This window comes from Artemia sp. Qi Xiang Cuo, chromosome 12 (assembly GCF_049724085.1).
Source record: "Artemia sp. Qi Xiang Cuo chromosome 12, ASM4972408v1, whole genome shotgun sequence".
NCBI classification, from domain to species: Eukaryota; Metazoa; Arthropoda; class Branchiopoda; order Anostraca; family Artemiidae; genus Artemia; species Artemia sp. Qi Xiang Cuo.
The window spans coordinates 61,896,083-61,916,984 of record NC_142805.1 but is presented as its reverse complement, the minus strand read 5'-3'; the positions used below and the strand labels follow the sequence as shown (position 1 = coordinate 61,916,984).

General features: G+C 33.2%; 2 protein-coding genes across 2 annotated transcripts in view; one reads left to right on the top strand and one right to left on the bottom strand.

The window, feature by feature from the left end:
• LOC148946376 (uncharacterized) overlaps positions 1-20,902 on the bottom strand; it is a 44,917-nt gene that overhangs the window by 9,132 nt on the left and 14,883 nt on the right. Inside the window, exon 5 of the mRNA XM_089097683.1 lies at positions 4,502-4,672. Within this exon, the coding sequence (XP_088953809.1) occupies positions 4,502-4,672 (171 nt within the window). The remainder of the gene's footprint in view (positions 1-4,501; positions 4,673-20,902) is intronic.
• On the top strand, positions 7,484-20,864 carry LOC148946377 (uncharacterized). Its single transcript, XM_089098217.1, has 4 exons — positions 7,484-7,529; positions 9,542-9,712; positions 17,537-17,692; positions 20,761-20,864. The coding sequence occupies exons 1-4, from the start codon at positions 7,484-7,486 to the stop codon at positions 20,862-20,864; spliced, it is 477 nt and encodes a 158-aa protein (XP_088954343.1).

Sequence of the window (20,902 nt, the reverse complement as noted above, 5' to 3'; positions counted from 1 at the left end):
CTAACTAATTCATCAGGTACACTATTTATTTTTAATCCACTTCTTTTATTAGTCCCCAGGTTTTCTTAGGGCATCCTTCGACCTCCTTAAACTTTTTCTTAAAATATCTCTTTTTTTCATTTCTTAAAATTGTATTCAACCTATTTCAATAAATTTTATATAATTGCTTATTTTTTTGTGTCGGGTTAAGTATTTGAGCTCTAAACAATTTATCTCTTACATTTATTTGCTTCAAAATCACTGGACTAATCCAAGGTTTTTTACTTGAGTGCTTTCTATTAAACGGTTTCAATATGACTACTTGACTTATCAAACTCTGCAACTTTTCATAAAATAAAACAAACTTTGAATTTGCGTCCTGAACTTCGCTTAGAACATCGTACCAATTCACCTTTTCTATATCATTTTTAAGTTTTACCATCACATTTTTACTGATCACTGGAATCCTTGATTTTTTGCCTCTAACCACCTTCGTGACAGTTCTAAAGCTAGCTGAAACTCCAAAGTGGTCAGATACGTCGTTTTAATGTCGCTCCCTACTTTCTGATAAAAAAAACTTGTTTTTTTTATTTATACTCCCTAAAATCTATCAGTTCAATATAAGATTTTTGTTTTGTTTTAAAACATTCAAAAACGGATATGAATACACCCTCCACATCTGCAAATAGGACTGACATGGAATTACTACAAAAATATCACTGAAAACAAGAATTTTTTTCATTGAAGAACATGAAAAAATCATCGAAAAAGAAAATAAGACTTAGTATTTTTTTTATAAATATTCGTACTGTAGCTAGATAGGTCAATTCAGTTGTAGCTTAGTCATATAAGTTAGTAGGAGGGAGGGACCAGCTCCAGAAATCATTCCATTGTTTTAAGTGTTTTAATTCAAATGTTTAAATTTAAAACCCCAGTATAGCTTAAAATTCTCTTACTTGTAACTGAAAAAAAAAAAAAAAAAAAAAAACAGCGAGCGCTGATAACGTCCTATTCCTTCCGTTTTTTATTCAAAGTTAGTAGGGGGAGGGATCAGCTCCACATATCATTCAATTGTTTTGATGTCTTACTTCCAAAGTTTAAACCAAAACTCCATTCAAATTTCCTTATTTGTAATTGAAACGTCTAGTGAGGACTGATAACGTCCCATTCCTTCCGTTTTGGATTCATATACAAACCCATAAATGTTGAACTACCTCTATGAACAATATCGTGCTTATTTCTTGCTATTTTCACTTTTCAAAATATTTCTTTTAACAAGCTCCCAAACAAGAATTGATATAAATGTGCTGAGGTTTATTACTGTTATTAGTCGCATTTCACGCAACGCCAGCACTACTTGTGTGACATTTATCTCTACATAAGCATAATGTACGAAATGTCTGCTGCAAGCAGGATAAAGTGAATCCAAACATGACGTGTATGTTGTTCACACAATATAGAAATTTTATGCTCACATATAAGCATTATCAACCCATAGTTTTTATCTATTGTTATCAGTTTTAATATGCAACACTAGGAGACCGAGCTTCGCTTGGTGAAGAGAATTTTTAACATAAAAAAAACATTCAGCCCCCCCCCCCTTCCCCTTCTGGAAATGTATACCTCCCATACCTGGACTTACACAAAAAAAAACTTTGGGTAATTTTTTTAAATTTCAATTTTTTTACAATAATACAAAGGGGAAGGTAATTTTCAAACTCTATGTATCAATTTTTCCCATTCGCTTGGGATGCCTAGTAAGTTTCGAATTTTTTCAACGGACTACATCCTTTTTTGTAATTTTTTATTTTAAATAATGAAAAAACAACCCAAAGCGCACTTGTTGAGAGCCATCTGTCACTTTATGATTGCCTTATAAAGTCAAATTTATGTGTCTGGCCCCGCCTTTCCATTCCAAAAATGTCCTCCAAATTGTGCTTTTAGTGTAGGCTACCATGTGGCACTTTATGACGGTTTTATCAAGTCTAGGCACATAACAAAACGATAAGATACAAGATTTATATTTTATGAGTGTTTGAACAGCTCTCTTATTTTCCAGTGGCTCAATAGGGACGAAGATTAATAAGAGGTATCACTTCTGCCCATGAAAAAACGGTGATTTTTTCTTGTGCTTCAATGAGAAGGGTTGCAATTTTCCCGTAAAGGTTTCAACAATGGTAATTTAAAGGGTGTACTTTTTGATTTGCTAAGACGTCATTTTCAAATCACATGCAGCTGAATGACGTGATGCACGGGCTGTTGGAATAGTGCGTAGTTCGACTGCGCTATTTTGTCTCCCATGATAGGCACGGGAGTTGAAGGAAGTGAAGGGGGATATGCACTTTAATATTAACGGCAAAGAATCCAACTGTATTAAACTCACCATCATCCACTCGAAAGTGTTTACAGTATACTGCTGTCGCCCGCACAAACTCATTGAAGACAACCTTAGTAAAAGCTGACTCGAATGCTTAATTTATGTTTGTTTGATGCGTGTGCATTGTTCATTTATGTATTCTGCAATGTTTTTTAATTTAATTGAGGAACATCTTTCCTAAATAGTAACTTTTCTTTCTTATTGCTTAAAGAAAATCTCCTATTGAAGACTTAGGGAATGAACGGGCTATCTTTAATTTTTAATCGCTAAATAAATCTCCCCCCACCCGTCAGGTGGAAGAACGCACATGTGGTCCCAGGATTGGGAGAGCTGGGCTGCTATATATTATTATGTTTAAGAGGTAATTACTTGGGAAAAAAAAAAAAAAAAAAAAAAAAAAAAAAAAAAAAAAAAACTGTCGTCATAATCCAGCAATTGAGACAAATGTGCACTTGAACGAGGCTCTCACCTTACACATCCATCCAACTACCTAGGATCAAACAGTATACCCAAACCATCAACCAAATAGAAAAGTCCAAATCCATGCAAAGTTGTCATCAATAAATGTAAGTCGATGTAAAATTACCAGCAAAAGCACCTTAAATCTAGCAAAATATTTCCAAGTAAAACCTTCCATTTAGGGCTCATCAGAAGAATACCACCGGCCTTAACGGGTTTCGAGGCTTTACATTCTTTACCCAGCACGGTGGCGCCTCTACCATAAAAAGGGATTTGATTCCCATCTACGTCTTCTTATAGTAACACAAGAACAGAAAGAGAAATCAATCTTAACACTGAAAGAAGCTCAGCTTTGACCAAATTAATTAACAAACGTGATCCAATTAATGGTCCAGCCTCAGCTTTGGCTCATAATTGTGATGGCTCCTTTCCGCAAAGATACTTGATTTTCTCTTACACTAACTGGAGAAAATTCGGAGCAGAATCATTAGAATTTTCAGACATCTTTAAAACACATTTATGCTTGTGTTTTTCACAAGTTTTCTAACACACTTTTCCCCGCAGGTGGTTTTACAGAAGAGGGATTGAGTGGAAAATCGTCCCGGGTGCAGAAATTTTAGGGGTACAAATTTAAAATGAATAATCTAAAATTTATAATCATTTTGTGTTTTTTTTAATTTTTACCTTTATTAAAATAAAGTAGAGGTTGTAGTTGGCTTTAAGCTACTTACTTACTGTAATACTTGTATAACAATATTTAATACTTACTATAAGTATAAGCAAATTTAAGAGGCCACAACCGCCACTGCTTTCCCCTAAAGGATAGCCCATGCCCATTTACTGCAGATCACTTAAATCGTATTATTTTACAGCTATAGACCACTAAAACAGACCCCTTAGCCCTTTTCTGAATTCTCTAAATGTGACTCTTTTCTTAAAGTTGATTGGTTTCACTCATAGCCAGAACACTCTAACAAAGTTATTTTTATAAATCTGAAGTAAATGAAGCAATGCCCCCAAAATGTCCCTGGAATTTCATACTTGCGTAAAACTTGAATTTCTTGTTTATTTTTTAATTCCAATGGTACTTATTAACCGCTTCTAGCTGTATATTTTGGACAAATCATTCTAGAGACAAACACAAAACTTTGAATTCAAATGAACAATATTAATTATTTATTATTGTTTGAAGGTACTGTTTAATTAAATCAATATCAAATAGCCAAAACCTTGTCCAAGCAAAAGTATGAAAACTTTCATCTATGACCACAAAACTGTTTGGCAAACACCTACGCATCGGAAAAAGATAAAGGAACTTCCATTTTAATATTAACCCTTTGTCCTATTTTTATTCCATAAAATATTATCAAGTATTATGAAGTTATCAAGTATTTTGCATTAGGTTGCATCAAGACATGGCTAATTGTAGACAGAGAAAAGCCAAGACAGATAGTCCAAGTAATTGAGAGGCAAATGTTTAAATGGCTGGGGCACGGGTAAATGGCGGGAGTATGCATGACTCTCTTATCGGACACGTACTTGTTTGTTAGTTTTTGGAAAGGCATGCCTGCCTAGAGTCTCAGGAATGTTGACCAAGAATTTAGAATTGACATAGGACCATTAATTTGCTTGAAATAACAGGTAAACAACATTTGATTCTACAAAAATCAAATATTTGAGATGTACCTTTATTGTCAGAAAATGTGATTCCTGATTCCTGGGTATCATATTCAAATTTGCAAGGTCCTGAAATGCTGGGTAAAGTAGGCAAAGACACATCTTCACGTTTTGGAGACAAACAATGGTTCGGAATGTGAAACAGCATATCACTGTTACCTGGCACAGCATCATCAGCTTCTAAAATAAAATTTAAACAAATAAAATTAATCTAAAATTAATCAGATGGACACATAAGACATTAAACTATAAAGCTTACTAAACAAATCCAACTGCTTTTCTCTTTTAATTAATTAAAAAAAACTTTTTTCCACAAAAGAAGTTTTTCCACAAAAGAAAAGTAAAAAACTCCATTTAACAAAAAATGAGTAAAAATAAAATCAAATAATCTACCAAGTGTGAAACTACCACAAATCAGCATCGATAAATAAATGAAACCCAAAACAAACAGAAATTATAATAATTAACCAAGTCAAACTCAAAACGAGAAGAAATTAACATAAGTTGGGCGCAAAAACCCCTATGCCTTCCCAAGCCCAGAACAAAATTTGCATTTTACTGAAAAAATATAAATGTTTTTACTTTTATAACTTTAATAAATCAAATAATATTAACATTTTAATTACTAAATTTCAGTATATGTATATTAAACTGACAATGTACATTCATTTGTATTTTTCAGCAAAGTGCAAATTTTCAGGGAAAAAGAAAATAATACTTCAGATCTTTTCGTTTTTTAAGACTCTATAGTTGGGCCTGCTATGTGTACGCTGGAGAAAATTTTTCAGAAATTTTTAACAACATACACCCTTTTAAAAATCTGGACACAAATGGTACTGTTTAATTTAGTTTAATACCTCCTCTAGTTGACCTGAAATAGAAAACTTGATACCACTCGCAAAAAAATCTGTTTACTTTCTTTGATAGCTTGGATACACTTATGCTATTTTGATTTGGTTAAATTTTAAGAGCAGAAGCAGCCCCGAAAGTTTGACGTAATACCCTCAGTCGTTCTTGGGATACTGCTGAGATACCTTATTGGGAATTAGCATTATCACAGTGCATTTTGATTTAATATTAAGGCAACACTTAGCTTTGAAACAAAATGGGTGGATGAAAGGGTGGGCGTGGGAGCGTGGGAACAGAAAGGGGATTAGTTGCCCTCCAATCACTTTCGACTATTAAAAAGGGCATCAGCCCTTTCTATTTTCAATTGAATAAGCCCTTGTCAAGTTCCCACGACAACTCCTTTGATATGACGTGCCCTGGTCTAAACAACAACAACAACAAAAAATAATACATTATACCCACATCGATTTTTAATATAAAAATGCCAATCCTTCCAATCACTTTCGACTATTAAAAAGGGCACTAGGCCTTTCGATTTCCAATCGAATGAGCCCTTTTGGAAACGACAACGCTTTCTATAAACACCTTATATGCCCCCAGGGCATAAATTACAACCCTTACCTAAAGGTCTGTTAGGGTGGTTGTCATTTACTAAGATCAAATTCCCAGAACTTTCAACTGCGTTAAACAGAATGGCTATTTAAAAATTTCGATCGGATGTGTTTGGGGAAATCGTTGACGAGAGAGGGGTGGTAATCGCTCTCCAATCACTTTCTACTATTAAAAATGACACTAGTCCTTTCAATTTCCAATCAAATGCGCTCTTTTGAAGTTTCTACGACAAAACTTTCAATAAAATCTTACATGCTCCTAGGGCATAACTTACAACCCTTGCCCTGAGCACTGGGGGGAGGGGTGTCATTCTCAAAGACCTAATTTTCTGAACTTTCTACTACGTTGAACAAAATGGCTATCTGAAAATTTTGATTGGATGTGTTTGGAGGAATGGTGGGCGTGAGAGGGGGGTTAGTTACCCTCCAATCACTTTCAACTATTACAAAGGAAAGTAACCCTCTCAATTTCTAATTGAATGAGCCCCTTTTGAAATTTTATGACAACTCTGTCTATAAAAACCTTATATGCCCCCAGGCATACAACCTTTGCCCTTGCAGAACTTACAACCTTTGCCCTTGGGGCTCTGGGGGGTTTGTCATCCTTAAATACATAATTTCCAGAACTTTCAACTGCGATGAACAAAATGGCTATCTCTAAATTTTGATTGAATGTTTTTGTGGAAATGGTGGGCGTAAGAGGGGGGTTAATTACTCTCCGCTCACTTTCGACTATTAAAAGCGTCGATTTCAATTTCTAACCAAATGAGCCATTTTCGGAATTTCTACAACAACTTTCAATAAAAACTTTATATGCCCCCGGGGCATAACTTAGAACCCTTGCACTTAGGGCTCTGAGGGGGTTATCATCCTAACAGACCTAAGTTCAAGAACTTTCAACTACGTTAACAAAGTGGATATCTCAAAAGTTTGATTGGATGTGTTTGGGAAAATGGTGGGCGTGAGAGGAGCGTTAGTTGCTCTCCAATCACTTTCATCTCTTAATAAAAGGCACTAGCCCGTTCAATTTCCAATTGAATCAGCCCTTTTTAAGTTTCTACGCTTACAATAAAAACCTGCCCCCAGAACATAACTTAAAACCCTTACCCTGCGGGCTGTGGGGGGGGGGGGGTTGTCGTCCTTAAATACAAAATTTCAAAAACTTTCAAATACGTTGAATAAAATGTCTATCTAAAATATTGATTGGATGTGTTTGGAGAAAAGATCGGCGTGAGAGGAGGGTTAGTTGCCCTCAAATCACTTTCAACTATTAAAAAGGCACTAGCCCTTTGAATTTCCAACCTTATAAGACCCCAGGGCATAAGTTATAACCCTTGCCCTGAAGACTGTGGGGGGAGTGTCCGGCTCAAAGGTATAATTTCCTGAACTTTGAACTGCGTGGAACAAAATAGCTATCTCAAAACCTTTATTGGATGTGTGTGGGGAAAGGGTGGGCGTGGAAGGGTGTTAGTTGCTTTCCAATCACTTTCGACTACTAAAAAGAACACTAGCCGTTTCAATTTCCAGTCGAATGAAGCCTTGGCGGTTCTTGCCTCTTAAATTTGCTTATACTTACAGTAAGTATTAAATATTAATATATAAGTATTACAGTAAGTAAGTAACTTAAAGCCAACTACAACCTCTACTTTATTTTAATAAAGGTAAAAATTTTGAAAACTACAAAATAATTATAAGTTTTAGATTATTCATTTTAAATTGGTACCTCTAAAATTTATGCGCCCGGGACGATTTTCCACTCAATCCCTCTTCTGTAAAACCACCTGTGGGGAAATCCACCTCCATACCCGGGTACTTTGTATCGAAGGAGTTGTTCTAGAAACTTCAAAAAGGGCTCATTCGATTGGAAATTGGAGTGGCTAGTGCCCTTTTTAATAGTCAAAAGTGATTGAATAGTCAACCACATTCCTCCAAACACATCCAATAAAAATTTTCAGATGGCCATTTTGTTCAACGTAGTAGAAAGTTCAGGATATTAGGTCTTTGAGAATGACACTCCTCCCCCAGTGCTCAGGGCAAGGGTTGTAAGTTATGCCCTGGGAGCATAAGATTTTATTGAAAGTTTTGTCTTAGAAACTTTAAAAGGGCGCATTTGATTGGAAATTGAAAGGGCTAGGGCCATTTTTAATAGTTGAAAGTGATTGGAGAGCGATCACCACCCCTCTCACGCCCACCATTTCCCCAAACACATCCAATAAAAATTTTGAGATAGCCATTTTGTTTAACGCAGTTGAAAGTTCTGGAAATTTGGTCTTAGAAGATGACAACCACCCTAACAGACCTTAAGGTAAGGGTTGTAATTTATGCCCTGGGGGGCATATAAGGTGTTTATAGAAAGCGTTGTCGTTTCCAAAAAGGCTCATTCGATTGGAAATCGAAAGGCCTAGTGCCCTTTTTAATAGTCGAAAGTGATTGGAAGGATTGGCATTTTTATATTAAAAATCGATGTGGGTATAATGTATTATTTTTTGTTGTTGTTGTTGTTTAGACCAGGGCACGTCATATCAAAGGAGTTGTCGTGGGAACTTGACAAGGGCTTATTCAATTGAAAATAGAAAGGGCTGATGCCCTTTTTAATAGTCGAAAGTGATTGGAGGGCAACTAATCCCCCTTCCACTCCCACCCTTCCACACTCACCTTCCCATCCACCCCTTATTTTTAAAAGCTAAAAGTTGCCTTGAGATTATATTAAAACGCCCTGTGATAATGTTATTTCCATTAAGGAATATCCGAAGTATCCCAAGACCAACCGAGGGTAGTACGTCAAACTTTCGGGGCTACTTCTGCTCTTAAAATTTAACCAAATCAAAATAGCATAAGTGTATCCAAGCTATCAAGAAAGTAAACATATTTTTTCTGCGAATGGTATCAAGTTTTCCATTTCAGGTCAACTAGAGGAGGTATGAACTAAATTAAACAGTACCATTTGTGTCCAGATTTTTAAAAGGGTGTATGTTGTTAAAAATTTCTGAAAAATTTTCTCCAGCATACACATAGCAGGCCAAACTATAAAGTCTTAAAAAACGAAAAGATTTAAAGTATTATTTTCTTTTTCCCTGAAAATTTGCACTTTACTGAAAAATACAAATGAATGTACATTGTCAGTTTAATATACATATACTGAAATTTAGTAATTAAAATGTTAATATTATTTGATTTATTAAAGTTATAAAGTAAGAACATTTATATTTTTTTAGCAAAATGCAAATTTTGCTCTGGGCTTGGGAAAGCATAGGGGTTTTTGCGCCCAACTTATGTTAATTTTTGCTCGTTTTGAGTTTGATTTGGTTAATTATTGTAATTTCTGTTTGTTTTGGGTTTCATATATTTATCGATGCTGATTTGTGGTAGTTTCACACTTGGTAGATTATTTGATTTTATTTTTACTCATTTTTTGTTAAATGGAGTTTTTTACTTTTCTTTGAAAAACTTATTTTGTGGAAAAAAGTTTTTTTTAATTAATTAAAAGAGAAAAGCAGTTGGATTTGTTTAGTAAGCTTTATAGTTTAATGTCTTATGTGTCCATCTGATTAATTTTAGATTAATTTTATTTGTTTAAATTTTATTTTAGAAGCTGATGATGCTGTGCCAGGTAACAGTGATATGCTGTTTCACATTCCGAACCATTGTTTGTCTCCAAAACGTGAAGATGTGTCTTTGCCTACTTTACCCAGCATTTCAGGACCTTGCAAATTTGAATATGATACCCAGGAATCAGGAATCACATTTTCTGACAATAAAGGTACATCTCAAATATTTGATTTTTGTAGAATCAAATGTTGTTTACCTGTTATTTCAAGCAAATTAATGGTCCTATGTCAATTCTAAATTCTTGGTCAACATGCCTGAGACTCTAGGCAGGCGTGCCTTTGCAAAAACTAACAAACAAGTATGTGTCCAATAAGAGAGTCATGCTTACTCCCGCCATTTACCCGTGCCCTAGCCATTTAAACATTTGCCTCTCAATTTCTTGGACTATCTGTCTTGGCTTTTCTCTTTCTACAATTAGCCATGTCTTGATGCAACCTAATGCAAAATACTTGATAACTTCATAATACTTGATAATATTTTATGGAATAAAAATAGGACAAAGGGTTAATATTAAAATGGAAGTTCCTTTATCTTTTTCCGATGCGTAGGTGTTTGCCAAACAGTTTTGTGGTCATAGATGAAAGTTTTCATACTTTTGCTTGGACAAGGTTTTGGCTATTTGATATTGATTTAATTAAACAGTACCTTCAAACAATAATAAATAATTAATATTGTTCATTTGAATTCAAAGTTTTGTGTTTGTCTCTAGAATGATTTGTCCAAAATATACAGCTAGAAGCGGTTAATAAGTACCATTGGAATTAAAAAATAAACAAGAAATTCAAGTTTTACGCAAGTATGAAATTCCAGGGACATTTTGGGGGCATTGCTTCATTTACTTCAGATTTATAAAAATAACTTTGTTAGAGTGTTCTGGCTATGAGTGAAACCAATCAACTTTAAGAAAAGAGTCACATTTAGAGAATTCAGAAAAGGGCTAAGGGGTCTGTTTTAGTGGTCTATAGCTGTAAAATAATACGATTTAAGTGATCTGCAGTAAATGGGCATGGGCTATCCTTTAGGGGAAAGCAGTGGCGGTTGTGGCCTCTTAAATTTGCTTATACTTATAGTAAGTATTAAATATTGTTATACAAGTATTACAGTAAGTAATTAGCTTAAAGCCAACTACAACCTCTACTTTATTTTAATAAAGGTAAAAATTAAAAAAAACACAAAATGATTATAAATTTTAGATTATTCATTTTAAATTTGTACCCCTAAAATTTCTGCACCCGGGACGATTTTCCACTCAATCCCTCTTCTGTAAAACCACCTGCGGGGAAAAGTGTGTTAGAAAATTTGTGAAAAACACAAGCTTAAATGTGTTTTAAAGATGTCTGAAAATTCTGATGATTCTGCTCCGAAATTTCTCCCGTTTGTGGAAGGGAAAATCAAGTATCTTTGCGGAAAGGAGCCATCACAATTATGAGCCAAGCTGAGGCTGAATCATTAATAGGATTACGTTTGTTTATTAATTTGATCAAATTTGAGCTGCTTTCACTGTTAAGATTGATTTCACTTTCTGTTTTTGTTTTACTATAAGAAGACGTAGATGGGAATTAAATCCCTTTTTATGGTAGAGGCGCCACCGTGCTGGGTAAAGAATGTAAAGCCTCGAAACCCGTTAAGGCCGGTGGTATTCTTCTGATGAGCCCTAAATGGAAGGTTTTACTTGGAAATATTTTGCTAGATTTAAGGTGCTTTTGCTGGTAATTTTACATCGACTTACATTTATTGATGACAACTTTGCATGGATTTGGACTTTTCTATTTGGTTGATGGTTTGGGTATACTGTTTGGTCCTAGGTAGTTGGATGGATGTGTAAGGTGAGAGCCTCGTTCAAATGCACATTTGTCTCAATTGCTGGATTAGGACGACAGTTTTTTTTTTTTTTTTTTTTTTTTTTTTTTTTTTTTTTTTTTTTTGCCAAGTAATTACCTCTTAAACATAATAATATATAGCAGCCCAGCTCTCCCAATCCTGGGACCACATGTGCGTTCTTCCACCTGACGGGTGGGGGGAGATTTATTTAGTGATTAAAAATTAAAGATAGCCCGTTCATTCCCTAAGTCTTCAATAGGAGATTTTCTTTAAGCAATAAGAAAGAAAAGTTACTATTTAGGAAAGATGTTCCTCAATTAAATTAAAAAACATTGCAGAATACATAAATGAACAATGCACACGCATCAAACAAACATAAATTAAGCATTCGAGTCAGCTTTTACTAAGGTTGTCTTCAATGAGTTTGTGCGGGCGACAGCAGTATACTGTAAACACTTTCGAGTGGATGATGGTGAGTTTAATACAGTTGGATTCTTTGCCGTTAATATTAAAGTGCATATCCCCCTTCACTTCCTTCAACTCCCGTGCCTATCATGGGAGACAAAATAGCGCAGTCGAACTACGCACTATTCCAACAGCCCGTGCATCGCGCCATTCAGCTGCAATGTGATTTGAAAATGACGTCTTAGCAAATCAAAAAGTACACCCTTTAAATTACCATTGTTGAAACCTTTACGGGAAAATTGCAACCCTTCTCATTGAAGCACAAGAAAAAATCACCGTTTTTTCATGGGCAGAAGTGATACCTCTTATTAATCTTCGTCCCTATTGAGCCACTGGAAAATAAGAGAGCTGTTCAAACACTCATAAAATATAAATCTTGTATCTTATCGTTTTGTTATGTGCCTAGACTTGATAAAACCGTCATAAAGTGCCACATGGTAGCCTACACTAAAAGCACAATTTGGAGGACATTTTTGGAATGGAAAGGCGGGGCCAGACACATAAATTTGACTTTATAAGGCAATCATAAAGTGACAGATGGCTCTCAACAAGTGCGCTTTGGGTTGTTTTTTCATTATTTAAAATAAAAAATTACAAAAAAGGATGTAGTCCGTTGAAAAAATTCGAAACTTACTAGGCATCCCAAGCGAATGGGAAAAATTGATACATAGAGTTTGAAAATTACCTTCCCCTTTGTATTATTGTAAAAAAATTGAAATTTAAAAAAATTACCCAAAGTTTTTTTTTTGTGTAAGTCCAGGTATGGGAGGTATACATTTCCAGAAGGGGAAGGGGGGGGGGCTGAATGTTTTTTTTATGTTAAAAATTCTCTTCACCAAGCGAAGCTCGGTCTCCTAGTGTTGCATATTAAAACTGATAACAATAGATAAAAACTATGGGTTGATAATGCTTATATGTGAGCATAAAATTTCTATATTGTGTGAACAACATACACGTCATGTTTGGATTCACTTTATCCTACTTGCAGCAGACATTTCGTACATTATGCTTATGTAGAGATAAATGTCACACAAGTAGTGCTGGCGTTGCGTGAAATGCGACTAATAACAGTAATAAACCTCAGCACATTTATATCAATTCTTGTTTGGGAGCTTGTTAAAAGAAATATTTTGAAAAGTGAAAATAGCAAGAAATAAGCACGATATTGTTCATAGAGGTAGTTCAACATTTATGGGTTTGTATATGAATCCAAAACGGAAGGAATGGGACGTTATCAGTCCTCACTAGACGTTTCAATTACAAATAAGGAAATTTGAATGGAGTTTTGGTTTAAACTTTGGAAGTAAGACATCAAAACAATTGAATGATATGTGGAGCTGATCCCTCCCCCTACTACCTTTGAATAAAAAACGGAAGGACTTTATCAGCGCTCGCTGTTTTTTTTTTTTTTTCAGTTGCAAGTAAGAGAATTTGAAGCTATACTGGGGTTTTAAATTTAAACATTGGAATTAAAACAGTTAAAACAATGGAATGATTTCTGGAGCTGGTCCCTCCCTCCTACTAACTTATATGACTAAGCTACAACTGAATTGACCTATCTAGCTACAGTACGAATATTTATAAAAAAAATACTAAGTCTTATTTTCTTTTTCGATGATTTTTTCATGTTCTTCAATGAAAAAAATTCTTGTTTTCAGTGATATTTTTGTAGTAATTCCATGTCAGTCCTATTTGCAGATGTGGAGGGTGTATTCATATCCGTTTTTGAATGTTTTAAAACAAAACAAAAATCTTATATTGAACTGATAGATTTTAGGGAGTATAAATAAAAAAAAACAAGTTTTTTTTATCAGAAAGTAGGGAGCGACATTAAAACGACGTATCTGACCACTTTGGAGTTTCAGCTAGCTTTAGAACTGTCACGAAGGTGGTTAGAGGCAAAAAATCAAGGATTCCAGTGATCAGTAAAAATGTGATGGTAAAACTTAAAAATGATATAGAAAAGGTGAATTGGTACGATGTTCTAAGCGAAGTTCAGGACGCAAATTCAAAGTTTGTTTTATTTTATGAAAAGTTGCAGAGTTTGATAAGTCAAGTAGTCATATTGAAACCGTTTAATAGAAAGCACTCAAGTAAAAAACCTTGGATTAGTCCAGTGATTTTGAAGCAAATAAATGTAAGAGATAAATTGTTTAGAGCTCAAATAATTAACCCGACACAAGAAAATAAGCAATTATATAAAATTTATCGAAATAGGTTGAATACAATTTTAAGAAATGAAAAAAAGAGATATTTTAAGAAAAAGTTTAAGGAGGTCGAAGGATGCCCTAAGAAAACCTGGGGACTAATAAAAGAAGTGGATTAAAAATAAATAGTGTACCTGATGAATTAGTTAGTGTAATGGGAAAGACTTTGAATTCTGAAAAGGACATATGCAATGAATTTCAGAGTTATTTTTCGAATATTGGTCTGAATTTAGCTATGTCAGTTGTACCTGATAGTGGTGATCCGACGTTCGAGTCCTTACTGAGGGACCCGATTGATGTATCTCTTTACCTTAGACTTGTAACAGTTGATGAAATTAAAAAAATATTTATGGGTTGCGTAGTAATTCATCTGGTAGCGATCATATTACTCTAAAAACACTTAAATGTATTTTTCCTGTTATAGCTGCAGTTTCATGTGGGTTAATTAATGAGTTTTTTCGTCAAGGAAAATTCCCAGACTGTTTTAAAGTTGCCCGTATAACTCCAATTCATAAGGGTGGCATTCAAAATGGCCCAGGAAACTGTAGACCGATATCTGTTTTACCCCTCATTTCTCGTGTTTTAGAGAAGTGTTTTAGTATTAGAATGATGAGTTTTTTGGAGGATCATAAGTTACTGGTAGAGACATAATTTAGGTTCCGTAGAAAAAGGACAACGGAACAGGCGATGATTTGTTTGACAACTATTATTAAGGATGTATTAGATGAAGGTTTTAAAATAAGTGCTACATTTTTTAGATATGATAAAAGCTTTTGACACGATGGATCATGAACTTCTACTTAAGAGTTTTAAGGAATATGGTTTGAGGGGTAAATAATTGAATTTCGTAAGAAGTTTTGTTAGTAATTGTTATCATTATGTCCAACTAAATGATTATTCTTCCGAAAAAAAGCGTATTGAAATAGGTGTTCCCTAAGGATCAGTTCTCAGTCCTATATTATTCTTGACATTTATTAATGATTTACCAAATTGTCTGAATAATTTTTGTTATAGAATAAATGAACTGACGGTAAACATAACTGATAAAACAGTTTCACTTTTTACTGATGACACAACAGCAATTAGCACAGCTAAGACGGCAAAGCTGCAGCAGATGTCTATGTAGGAACCAGTTAATAGAATTATAGCAAGGCTGAGGGTAAATAAATTAAGGATTAAAATGGCTAAGTCTAACTTTATTATTTTCTCGCGATCATCAAATTTTTACCCATGGATCAAGGAATTAGCTATGCCCAATGACGTTATAAAACGGACTGCGTCTTTTAAATACCTTGGGATTGTAATAGATGAAACTCTATCTTTTAAGGAACATGTAACTTTAACTAGCAAAATTTTGGCAAGAAATCTCGGTATAATGAAGAAACTCCAATATTGTTTTCCCAAGTCTGTCCTTCGCCATCTTTATTTTTCTTTAATACACCCGTATATACTTTATTGTTCGAGTATTTGGCTCTACTTTTTCTTCTATCCTAAAACCAATAAGAGTTCTACAAAATCATGCCGTAAGAATTTTAGCCGATATATCTTCACGTATGTCTGTTCGAGAAATTTACCCAACTTTAAAAATTTTGCCGGCTGCAGGCCTTCGTGAGTTCTATGTATTGTGGTTTATTTTTGGACTGCAGCCGGATGTTCAGCCTCGTTGTTTTGATGATTTATTGTCCATTAGGTCTACTGTTCATTCTCATGATACAAGGGGTAGCGCGGACTTCTGTTTACCTAGAGGTATATCTTCCCGTTCATGTTTTTCTGTTTTTTTATAGAGGTACAGGGAAATGGAATAGTTTGAATAGTGATATTAAGACTATTGGTGACCCCAATATTTTTAGAAAAATCATTAAGGAAATGCTCTTTGCTGAATATGAGTTTTCATTGATTGATTGATTTATTGATTGTGGGGGTTTTGTTGATATGATGTTCCCAGAGGAAGTATAATATATGATATTATTTTGTATTTATTGTTTAATGTGAAGGTATTAGTGGTATTGGTAGCCAATTGTTCTTTAAGGATCTTGTTTTCTCTACCTCCCCCATGGACAAGCTTTGCTTTTTAGGGGAGGAAGTAATAATTTTTTGTTGATATGTTTTTTTTAAATAAATCTTTCTTTCTATATATAACTTAAACGGACAGAAATTATTCGTATATGAAAGGGACTGTCCCCTTCTCAACGCCGCGATCTTTACGATATATTATTTTATTTTTTTAAAAATATATAGTTGTTATAAAGATAAAAAATTTAGCTAAAATAGCAAAAAAAAACAAACAAATAAACACGCTTCTGTGATATTTATTCTGGCAAAAAATACAAAATTCCACATTTTTTAAGATATGAACTTTAAACTTATATAGTAGGGTTCTCTGATTCGCTGAATCTGATGGTGTGATTTTCATTCAACTTCTATGACTTTTAGGGGGTGTTTCCCCCTTTTTTCAAAGATGAGGCACATTTTCTCAGGCACGTAATTTCTAATGGGTCAGACTAAACTCGATGAAACTTATATATTTGAAATCAGCATAAAAATATAATTCTTTTGATGTATCTATTGGTATCAAAATTCCGTTTTTTAGAGTTTTGGTTACTATTGAGCCGGGTTGCTCCTTACTTACAGTTTGTTACCACAATCTGTTTGAAAAGACCCGTACGTATCAGGGGAAACAATTTGACTTGAGAAAACGTGGCGAAACAGGGAGTAGAGTCCATTTTCGCATACATGCATATAGTACATACATTAACAAAATTATCTGCCCAAATTAAATAACGAACTTTAAACTTACAACAAGCAACATTTTTAAAGCTACTCAATAATTTTTCTCCAAATTATTTGGTGGGCAACTTCCCCCCCCCCCCTCAACGACGCCACTGATGATGAGCGAAATATGACGACCAAAGAGGGATATCAAGTTATAAGACATTTAAGAGAGGGATAAAGTTAGTTGAATTCAGGTGCTTCACTTTGGGAGGCTACATTTTGTTTTATACGTTTTTAGAAGTAATCCACTTGATGCAAAAAACTTCAATTGATTGGTATTTTGGGTACTTTTAATTGTGGCAAAAACTTTCTTTGTTTCTGCAACATAAACTTTTTTTTGCCATATTTAATTATTCGAGTTGCTTTTTATTTAATTATTCGAGTTGCAATGTATTATTATTATTGATTTACCTTTATCCAGTACCTTCTATTTTAATGAATTTCTATGAATTTTACTGAATGTTTCTGGTTTTATTTTTCTTTATAAAAAGCAGATTTAAAAACGATTAATGAAAAAACCTGCATATGCATCTGATTTTATGCAGATATGTATATTCAATGTATATACAACATTGAATATACATGTATGTTTTTATTTTAACATAACTAAAAGAAAATGTAGTTGGATTTGTTTAGTAAGTTTTATCAATGTTATATGTGTCCATTTGAATAAATTTAGATTAATTCCATTTGATTAAATTTAATTTTAGAAGCTGATCATGCTTTGCCAGGTAACAGTGATATGATGTTTCACATTCCAAACCATTTTGAGTCTCCAAAATGTGAAGATGTTTCTTTGCCTACTTTACCCACTATTTCAGGACCTTGCAAATTTGAATATGATACCCAGCAATCAGGACTCACATGTTCTGATTCATATATATATATATATATATATATATATATATATATACATATACATATATATATATATATATATATTATATATATATATATATATATATATATATATATATATATATATATATATATATATATATATATATATATATATATATATATATATATATATATATATATATATATATATATATATATATATATATATATATATATATATATATATATATATATATATATATATATATATATTATTTCGCCAAAAATGTGTACATAAGAAAAGGTGAATGTATTTTTGAATTAAGTATGAAAAATAACAATAGGAAAAAAAACAGCGTATTTGAAATGTTTTTATTTCGAGTACCCGAAATAACTGAGTTAGTTTAGAAACAACTGAGTTTCTAAACGAAAGTAATCGGAGATATTTTTTTTTTTACAAAAATTAAAGCTTTGCTTTCAATGGATTCAATTGGAAAAGCCATGTACCTCCTCTCTCAGATTGCCATTAGGCATAGCTCAAAACCCCTATGCCTTCCCAAGGCCAGAACATAATTTGCACTTTACTGAAAAAATCTGAATGTTTATACTTTTATAACTTTAATAAATCAAATAATACTAACATTTTGATTACTAAATATCAGTATATGTATATTAAACTGACAATGCACATTCATTTGTATTTTTTTCAGTAAAGTGCAAATTTTGTTCTGGCCTTGTGAAGACAAAGGGGTTTTACACCCAACTTATTATGTTTAAGAGGTAATTACTTGGTAAAAAAAAAAATAAAAAATAAACTGTCGTCCTAATCCAGCAATTGAGACAAATGTGTACTTGAACGAGGTTTTCACCTTACTCATCTATCCAACTACCTAGGACCGAACAGTATAACCGAACCATCAACCAAATAGAAATGTCCAAATCCATGCAAAGTCGTCATCAATAAATGTAAGTCTTAGTAAATTTACAAGCAAAAGCACCTTAAATCTAGCGAAATATTTCCAAGTAGAACCTTCCATTAGGGCTCATCAGAAGAAATACCACGTGCCTTAACGGGTTTCGAAGCTTTACTTTCTTTACCCGGCACAGTAGAGCCTCTACCATAAGATCTATATGGTATACCTATGTCAGGTAAAACTTGTGAAATACATGCATGCTAGTAAAGCTACTTAAAATTACATACAACAAGTGTTTCATTGTTTCCTTAATAAAATCCCAGAGGTCACTGAGCAGAGACCATTCTGGAATAAATGAAGACTGGTCCATATGTGTCTTTTATTGGTATCCGGAACCAATTACAGATTTAAAGATCCTCAAGCTTGTTTGAATACAGTCTACAAATTCAAAATTTCAAAAAAGAAAAGCGCAAGAGAAATTATATTAAAATATCATTCAGTATTTCTTTACAATTTTTTTGTATATTTACTTAAAAGTTCATGGTACATAAAACTCAATTTTTTGAATTGCCAACTAATTTTTTTGGCAGAAAAACCTCTTAAGATCAGTTTTTCGCTCAGCTTTTTACATCTATTTTTAAAATCTGTGTAATTACTGCATTTTTTTGCATACCTAAATAATTGGGAATAATAAGCTGTATAAGTAATATTTGAATATATATTACTTTCAAGGAATGGAAAATTACTTACTTCGAAATTAAAACCATCCGTTTTATTATATATTTTAAAAACTAATTTATTATTATCTGAAATATTAATATTTAAATCAAAGAAATGGTCAGAGTGCCCCATCCCATAGCTAGGCTCCAGAATTAACTCTTGTGGATAAATATTTTTTGAAATCTCAATAAACTCTGCACAATTTATTACTAATAGATCGTCCAGATATCTTTTATTATTTGAAAGGTTATATTTTACATTGCTTGGGCTATTTTTATTTATCATATATTCGTATTCTAATTGACTTATTTTTTTTAGTTTCATTTATTTATCGATGCTGATTTGTGGTAGTTTCACGCTCGGTAGATTATTTGATTTTATTTTTGCTCATTTTTGGTTTACTGGAGCTCTTTCTTTGAAAAACTTATGTTGTGGGAAAAGTTTTTTTTAATTAATTTCTGTTCGTTTTATATTGACAGAGTCTATTCAGGGAAAATGAAATAATGCTTTAAATCTTTTCGTTTTTTTAAGACTTGTTTGGCCTGCTATTTGTATGCTGGAGAAAAATTTACAGCAATTTCTAACAACATACACCCTTTTAAAAATCTGGACACAAATAGTAGTGTTTAATTTAGTTTCATACCTCCTCTAGTTGACCTAAAATGCAAAACGTGATACCATTCGCAAAAAAATCTGTTTACTTTCTTTAATAGCTTGGATACACTTACGCTATTTTGATTTGGTTAAATTTTAAGAGCAGAAGTAGCCCAGAAGGTTTGAACATAATACCCTTAGCCGATTGCGCTGCCTATGATGTGTCTGATACAAATTTTTATATAGCCATTTGTTCGAAAAACAGTCCAAATATCATGGGCAGCGTAATGGGTACAACGTATTATTATTATTTAATTTTTTTGTTTTTTTTGGAAGGGGGGATTCGGTTGATTTTTTTTTTAGATCACGACACTTCGTATAGAAGAAGTTGTTAAACATAGTTTGCCCATAATAATAAACACGACCAGAACATAATTTGCACTTAACTGAAAAAAAAAATACATTTTGAATATTTTCACATTTTGTTACTTTAATAAATAAAAAATTATTAAAACTTTAAGGAATAAATATCAGTCTATGTATATTAGATGGACAATCCATGGTCATTTATTTTTTTTGTTTTTTTTTCAGTAAAGTGCAAATTATGTTCTAGTCTTGAGGAGGCATTGGGGTTGTCATCCCAATTCCTGTTAACTTTTGCGCGTTTTGAGTTTGACTCGCTTGTGTATTGTCATTTCTGTTCGTTTTGGGTTCCATTTGTTTCTTGATGGTGATTTGTGGTAGTTATAAGCTTGGAAGATTATTTGACTTTATTTCTGCTCATTTTTGGTTTAATGGAGGTCTTTGCTTTTCTTTGAAAAACATGTCTTGTGAAAAAAGTTTTTAAAATTAATCTTATCTTATAGACATTCGAACAATTTGTCTTTTTTCTCCTGGCTTTAGGTATAAAGACTATAAGACAGCTCGAAAGAAGAAATCAGGCGCAAAAAAAGAAAGGACTCGACTATAAATATCTTTATGTACAGGGTAAGATATAGGTACCATGAT

Coding starts and splice junctions, on each gene's coding strand:
- LOC148946377 (XM_089098217.1), top strand. CDS start 7,484: ATGAAGCCTTGGCGGTTCTTGCCTCTTAAATTTGCTTATACTTACA. Junction 7,530..9,541: donor TAAATTTGCTTATACTTACA/GTAAGTATTAAA, acceptor ATTTTATTTTAG/AAGCTGATGATGCTGTGCCA. Junction 17,693..20,760: donor CCAGCAATCAGGACTCACAT/GTTCTGATTCAT, acceptor CTTATCTTATAG/ACATTCGAACAATTTGTCTT.